Source organism: Vicugna pacos, chromosome 8 (genome assembly GCF_048564905.1).
Source record: "Vicugna pacos chromosome 8, VicPac4, whole genome shotgun sequence".
Taxonomy (NCBI): domain Eukaryota; kingdom Metazoa; phylum Chordata; class Mammalia; order Artiodactyla; family Camelidae; genus Vicugna; species Vicugna pacos.
Window position 1 is genome coordinate 39,568,705 of NC_132994.1, and position 7,627 is coordinate 39,576,331.

The following is a 7,627-nucleotide window of genomic DNA, read 5'->3' on the forward strand; positions in this document are numbered from 1 at the left end:
CTAAGTTCCGTAGATAAGATGGTGACTGGTATTGAGAGTTTAGTCTTTTTTGCTTTTGGACATTTTGCTTTGAAGTAGCAGTATAAAGACAAATATAGAAAGCATTTGTTTTGATTATTCATTTCCTATGTGTTTATATAAAGGTGAGAATACATAAAGGTGAAAATGATTTGGTAAAAGCAATTATTATAATACCAAAGTTTGTTAACCCAAGTTGGCACTCCCACAGTATGTCACTACTCCTCACAGGGCAGTATGGCCTGAGCAAACCAAAATGATAGTACTTCTTTGGTGAACAGAGGGTAAGAGAATTCAACTGGTTTGGAGATCTGATTTAAGAATAATTTGGGTCTACAACTGAGGAAGAAAAACAGAAAGACAATGCAAGGAAATGGAGTGGGGCTTTTTGAGTCAACCAACTGGGTGATAAGTGAATCCTAGAGAATGCTGAGTCAAATTTTATTAGACTAAACAGAAGAGACACCATGTTAAGCGTAACAAATGAGTCGCACCAGGCTTCTAGAAAAATGATTCCTATTGGTTGGACTGCAGTTGATAATAAACCAACAAAGTGGTATTTCCTGATAATATCCAGAAGATTAATGCTGGAAACAGGTGGTTGACAATGCAGAAATTAATCACTGAATTGAAAAGCTAAAATGAAACACTTTATGGGGAATTTAGGATTAAGATAGGTATAAAACTTACAAAAGAAAACTTAGCTCTGTAAAACTTAAAAGTTCTCCAAGCCTAGAAAAAATATACTTCAGCAAATACAGCTGGCAAATAAGAATTGCACCAAGAATCAGCAAATTTGTTTTAACTGTTTAACAATCTAACTCAAAGCAGTAATTCGGGGCCATTTATGTCAAGTTTTTGCTTAGATGGCTAAAAATACTCAGTCAGTCATTTATGCAGATCTTGAGGCATCCATCACTCTCTCCACTACAGAGAATGTTTACCTCCCAAACCTTCATGTAATAGCTGCTGAACAGTAAAACATCACTGGTAATCGACATTGTGATGCTGGTATCATGTTTCTAGACATTGTATTTCAGTTGTAAACTTTTTTGTGATTCTTTTCTTTTTAGAGCACCACACTGTTGCAGGAAAAGGATTTTAGTACTTACAGAACACCCATTGGTTAATTCTCCCAAAAATCTATCTTAAACTCATTAAGAAAAGAATGAGTCCAAGGGGTGGGGCGGGGGGGGGGTGCAGTGGTGGTGTGTGGACATAGTTAACATACATGTAAGTAAACAATAATGCCATGGAGAAGTTTTCCCTTGAAAACAGTATTTTAAGTAAGTGACACAAATCAATATATGGTGCTTCAGTTACCACCAAAAACTACACTGACTATATAGGAAATATGTTTATAAGTATGTAGCGTGGCTTCTACTGCTTTTTTTTTTTTTTTAAGATTCAGGACAAAGCTTACTGTGATGACTTGATAACTTTAATAATTTTCCAACCATTCATTAGCCTAGACAAAACAGACAGAGCTTTATTTATTTTTATTTTTTGGTGAAAATAAGAAATACAGCAGAGTAACATTTATTTTTCCTTCGAGCACATGGGAGGAGACTACCATACTATCTTTGTTTAGTTTGACAGAGCGATTCTACAAGTACTTACTTAACACTGGTTAGGAACATAAGATGTCAAGTACATTTACTAGGACAAGAAATATCAAGACAACAGAGCTGTTTTTCTGTTTGAGAATACTTTCACAAGACAGCAACAATTTGTAAAATTTCAAAGATCACATTCAAATTATATTTCTAGGAATAGAGCTATGTAGGAAAAGAGACCAGAGCAAGCTGGTATATTAGTGAATATTCACAGAAGTCTTCATACTGCACAGGAAACAAGCTTGGTATTTTTCACACATTCTCAATTACAAGCAAAAAGCAGGCCTGTAAATGTCAATTTTGCCAGCAAGTGAAAATGGAGAAAGGAATTAATAGGACTTTACACAAACACAGTGAAATAAGGAGCATATACCATTAGTCGTCCACATTCTAGAATAGGAAACATTCAGACTTGCATTTGTGTGTACAAAAATCTACTGATGAATTCAAGGAGTTAGGAAAAACTGGAGGAAAACCAAACTCCTCCAAGCATCCTCTTTATAAACATTAACCACTTTCATTCTCCCACCTCTCCTGGGAAAAACCTCAGAGGCCTCCCCTCCCACCCCTGACCCTGCAGAGTCCGTCTTTCCTGTCTGCCTTCCCAAGCCCACTCCACAGCAAGCTCGTTTGTTTTCTGGGCTTTCAGTTCCCACAGCTAGATCACCCTTCGCACTATTCTGTGTCCAGACATCTCAAGCCCAGGGGAGCCAACTCCACACATCCCTTTATCCTCTGGGAGGGAGGCTTGGCAGCTCCCACAGTGCAGACTGCAGCCTGCTCCCTCATTTGTTAGGTCAGAAGCAGGGAAAGAAATGAGGCAGCTAAGGACTGAGAGCCAAGAAAGCCAGGCAGCAGGATGGAGGCCTGTGGGACATCAGGGCAGTAACAGAATAGTACAGAGGACAGGGGTGATCCTCAGAATGCTGCCTTGGGGTTATTTCTAAATGGACCAAGGCCCATAAAAGAATTTTCATGCTTAGAAAAGTGGAGTGAAACTAAGATTTGATTGCCTTGATCACAATCTGCTCTGGGTGTGTCTTGAAGCCATCACTGTGAGGCTCTTCTGTCTCTCCTCTCAGCTTCTCAAACTAAAGCTCAAAAAACAGACAGGTTTTGGAAAATGGATAAGGAAGAGGATGGGGTTGTCAAAGCTGGCCCAAAAGAACAATGCCGGTAAGTAGGCATTAATCTATAGGTCTCCCTTTGAAATGTTTCGACCTTGCTGAAGGCAGTGGAGTGGACGCATGAGGGTAGAAAAATACAGTAAGAGATCCGGAGTCCCATATACAGTACATTTCTCCTTCTGGACATAAGAAAGGGGAGAGCAAATTAAAGTCTGCTTTGCCAGTTTTGTTTTCCATTTCTGAGCTATAACTGCTTCGGAGGGGAAGGAGGGGTGGAGGGAGAATAAAGGAGGGAGGGATGGGGAGGGGGGGGACAGAGACAAATGCATACAGACCCCACAAATTAGAAATACCTCTTCCTTGGTACCCTCAGCCTGGCAATTGTGTCATGTTCGGAGTGGGTCCAGGATGGGTTAGGAGGGGGCCTAATAAAGTTGCCTAGATTAAGGGTGGTTTGTTGCTGGGGCTCAGAAATTCTAACTGCTGGAAGGGACAGCCCACCAGCTTTGCTCTGGGCACCTGACAATCAACTGAGTTAACAGGTAACCATTTGGAAGGCAGTGAGAGGGGCAGTTCCTGTGCACTGCCCACGAGCTTAAGTTCACAGATAGTTCCTGAACAGGCAGGCAGTGATTCCTGGGCAAAGCTCATCCAGAAGGCTGGGATCAGGTTTGGGTGGTCCCTATTACATGCCTTCATACTCACCAGTACCTAGTCACAATGAGGAATGACCAAAAGTATAAGACCAACATGACAACACAGAACACCTCTCATCTGTTACCTCATTCATGCCTAGTAGCCACCCACCAGCCAGCTGCTTATTCTAACCAGCAGGGTGGATGGCATGGGCCCAGGAAGGCAGTTGATAACCAGTTGCTGGGAGCCTCCAATGTCCAGTTTGGGTTGATGGCTGGCATCATCTAGATCAGCTTCATCTCGCAGCAGTGAAACTCAAAGATCTTGTCATAGAGTAAATGGGTAACAGGACAGCCAGCATATATGAAGCCTAGCTAAGTATTTGAAAAGATGTATCAAGCTTCTTTGTGGTAGATAACCACTTTAAAAACTGGGAGAAGGCCATAGTCACAGACAGTGCCCAGTGCATGCAAAAGAAAGCAGTACAAATCTACAGTATCACGTGCTTGGCGTAGAAGAAGTGGAAGGCCATGCACTTGGAACACGTAACATGATGCAGAACAGCAGGCAGCCCCAGAGGAAGAAGAGCATAAGCATATAAGCAACCATCTTGCAGTTGATTGTTGACGATTTAGAAGGATCAAAGGACAAAATAATCCAGTGTGAAGAGAAAGGAAGACTGCATGCTGTTGGCTAAGCACAGGTCCAAGAGGAGGTGGCAGGGAAAACTGTGCAGGAGCTTCTCACAAGGGCACAAGTTAGCCAGACTGGAACCTGAAGGTTCTGGGGCTCTCCACTGGCTGCCTTGCTGGGTCTCGAAATCCTCTGCGAGGCCCATCACCCATCAGGTAGTATTGGAGAGGATTGGGCCACAGTTCTGCTTTGATAATCTCTGCAATCCTGTCGAATTCTAGGAGGCTGTGGTCTGAGAACCAGTTGAAGAAACTGGGGATAGTGTTGCCTTCCCGGTTCCTGTGGATATGGGACTGAGGATCTTGGCCGCGGTGCCAGCGGATTGGAGTGGAAAGAGACACCACCCGGCCAGACGATCTGCGCTCATATTCCTTGACAAGCCCCTCATTTCGGAAGTAGGGGTTGCTCTGAAAGATGAACTTGAATTTGCAGCCTGCTCTGGGGTGTTTAAGCTCTTCCACCTCCAAATTGATCATGTACCTCATCATCTCTTCATCTTGGCCACTGATCATTGGTGACAGCTGGGGGTGGTTCCGAAAGGCAGTGACCCAGAAACCAGGGATATTTTGGATAATGAAACTTCTGCGCTGCATATGGAGCCTTCGCATACGGCCAAACTTGCGCTCCAGCTGAAGGAAGGCCCTGTCAGCCTGGGCATTTACGTTTGACAGCTCCTGATCGATGGCCTCCAGAGAATCCATGCAGTTATTGATCTTTGGGGCCCGGGCCCGGGTCTCCTCTTTCACTCCTCCTACCACCTTTTTCTCCTTTTGCATCACGTTCTTTTCCTCCACCACCTCCTCTGCTACTCCCTCCTTTTCCGCTGCCGCTGAAACCGTGCACTTTTTGATTGTCATTTCCTTGGCCTTCGCCCCAGGCATCATCTGAGACCCTAGCCTCCCTGCGCCACAGGCTTCTGGAGCTTTCCCCTCTGCAGGGTTGCGCAGCTCTCTACGCAGACAGCCATTTTTCTGGCTATTGTCGTCTGCCACTGAGGAGACAGAGGCTGCTTCCAGGGCCTCCGCGGAAGCCGGCGCTTCCTTCTGGCTCGCTTTGGTCGCTACACGCCCGCGACTCCCAGCAACTCGAATGCGGAGCGCAAGGCCACAGCCCGCCGGGTCCCGGGGTGCGCCTCCCTCTGCGGCGGTCTCCAAGCTGCCCTCACCTGTGTCCGCCATCACCGGGGTCGCTTCGGTTTCCTCGCCCTGACACTGCTTTAGGTCTGGATGTCCCGGGGCATGATCGGGAGTAGCGAGGCCGCAGGTTTCAGCAACAGGGAGGTTGTTGCCCTCATCCAGGCCGCTCATTTTGGTAGGAGTCAGAGCTGCAGGAGAAGAGAGTCCCTTGTCCTCTGCAGAAGCGGCGCTCCGCCTCTCGCCCCTCCGCTGCTTTCCACCCTGGTTGGGGGAGGCTACCATGGCAACCTGTGACGTCAAGACGGTAGCGTCTTAACATCGCGCGAGAACTCGTTGCGCCTTAAGATTGTGCTGTCAGTGGTATTCCTTTGTCTTTGTTGCAAAATGTTATGAATTTCGTCAGCCTCAGAAAGATTTGGCTTACATAAATGGATGCAGACCAAAACCCAAGCATATAAGAACTGTGTTAATGTGGATTTCTAAGGTTCTGAATGAATTTCTAAGGCACCTAAGCTATATTGTCTTTTAAAATATTTACTGAAGCGCTAAGAATGGTTAATTGTCTAGTCAGGTAAGCTTATAGGGGTTCTCGTGCAGTACAGTGGATTCTTTAACGTACGTATTCATTGCTATTACCAAAGAATTGCGATGAGCAGATTTTGAGAAGTGTTGCTGTGTTTAGGGTGATGATTTTAAAAAATTAAGAGCAGCTAAAAGAGAAATTTCATCCTAACAAGACATAATACAGGATCATTTCAATTTGTCCTAGAGATTTTAAAGTTCATATACTTTCTCAAACGCCTACGAAGCAACTGGACAATATTTCCTCTTCCTTTTAAACTAATATAAGTAATAATGTCTACGTTCTTACTTAGAGGTGACATATGGGCAAGGGCACAAGTTTAGCTTTTAAGCATTACCGGAAGAAATGTAATTCTCAGGGCTTTTTAATTTCTAAAAGTATACATGTTATATATTGTTTATTCTCAGGTTATAACCTTAATCTGAAAAGAGTTCCTGCTTCATAATGCCTGTGGGCATAAAGCCAGCAAATATTTGCCAAAATTTGCTCCTGTGATAATTCACTGCAGAGCAGAAGCAATAAACAACTGTTTGCAGGCACCGAAGCTATTAATTGTATTGATATTTTAAATAATATTTTAAAAGTTAATGTTAAAATATGTGTTTAAATAAGAAAAAAATTATTGTTTATTCAGGTCAGTTTATACAATTTATTTGATAGTGATGTCACTACTATCTGTTTCGTTTGTTGAAGTGTGAAAATACTGGTATTAGTCCTTAGGAAAATGCAAGGATGGAAAACTTAAATTTTGTATATTTTTGTTTACTGTCTTAAATTCCTATTTGAAAAATGATTATAACTCTCTGTAATAGAAACACTGCTGCAGAGCACAACAGATTATGATCACTTTCAAATAAGGACTCAGAGAAGAGATTCCAGTGAAAAATAAGAATTTACGGGGAAGGGGTTTCAAGAAAAGCAGCAGTTATATTGAGACTTCTGGTGAGGGAAGTACTACAGACCTGGTTCAACTAAGAATGAGAGCCCCGGGGAAAGACAGGACAAACATTACAGAGAAACAGTTTGTGAGGCAGCTTCATACTTTAGCTCACAAACATTTTCCAGAGAGTTCATAAACAGCGGAGGTATGTTTGTACCCCTAAGTCAGCCTACTTAAGGACAGACCATCCAGATTGAATGCTGCCAGCTAATCAGTTACCCCTTTAAAAAATATGCGAACAATATTCACTCTTTCCAGACTATAATTTTTCTCTCCCTTCTTTCCTTTCTTTTAATAAATCCTGTTTTTGCCTTTGTGGCATGAAATCAATCTATTGATTTATTCTTGTAAACAAACAGCATGTTATAATTGACTTTGTGACTTTGAGTTATTCTTTAACACTACTCTGCCTTCTTTCCCTATGATTTAAAGGAGAAATAAGAATAATTCTTAACATGGAAACAGCCTAAATGTCCATCAACAGGTGACTGGATAAAGAAGATGTGGTATATTTATACAATGGAATACTACTCAGCCATAAAAACCGACAACATAACGCCATTTGCAGCAACATGGATGACCCTAGAGAATGTCATTCTAAGTGAAGTAAGCCAGAAAGAGAAAGAAAAATACCGTATGAGATCGCTCATATGTGGAATCTAAAGACTCATGGACAGAGAATACAGACTTGTGGTTACCAGGGGGGTAGAGGGTGGGAAGGGATAGACTGGGATTTCAAAATTGTAGAATAGATAAACAAGATTACACTGTATAGCACAGGGAAATATACACAAAATGTTATGATAAATCACAGAGAAAAAAATGTGACAATGAGTGTGTATATGTCCATGAATGACTGAAAAATTGTGCTGAACACT

The 7,627-nt window shown here is 42.6% G+C and overlaps 1 protein-coding gene and 1 long non-coding RNA gene across 2 annotated transcripts; one reads left to right on the forward strand and one right to left on the reverse strand.

Moving 5' to 3' along the window:
• Positions 1-1,500: 1,500 nt before the first annotated feature.
• TSPYL4 (TSPY like 4) lies at positions 1,501-5,514 on the reverse strand. The gene has a single exon (XM_006220258.4). The coding sequence runs from the start codon at positions 5,506-5,508 to the stop codon at positions 4,156-4,158; it is 1,353 nt and encodes a 450-aa protein (XP_006220320.3). The 5' UTR covers positions 5,509-5,514; the 3' UTR covers positions 1,501-4,155.
• On the forward strand, positions 1,871-7,419 carry LOC140697703 (uncharacterized). Its single transcript, XR_012074941.1, has 2 exons — positions 1,871-2,810; positions 7,182-7,419. It is a non-coding gene; the product is annotated as an uncharacterized lncRNA (long non-coding RNA).
• Positions 7,420-7,627: the final 208 nt, after the last annotated feature.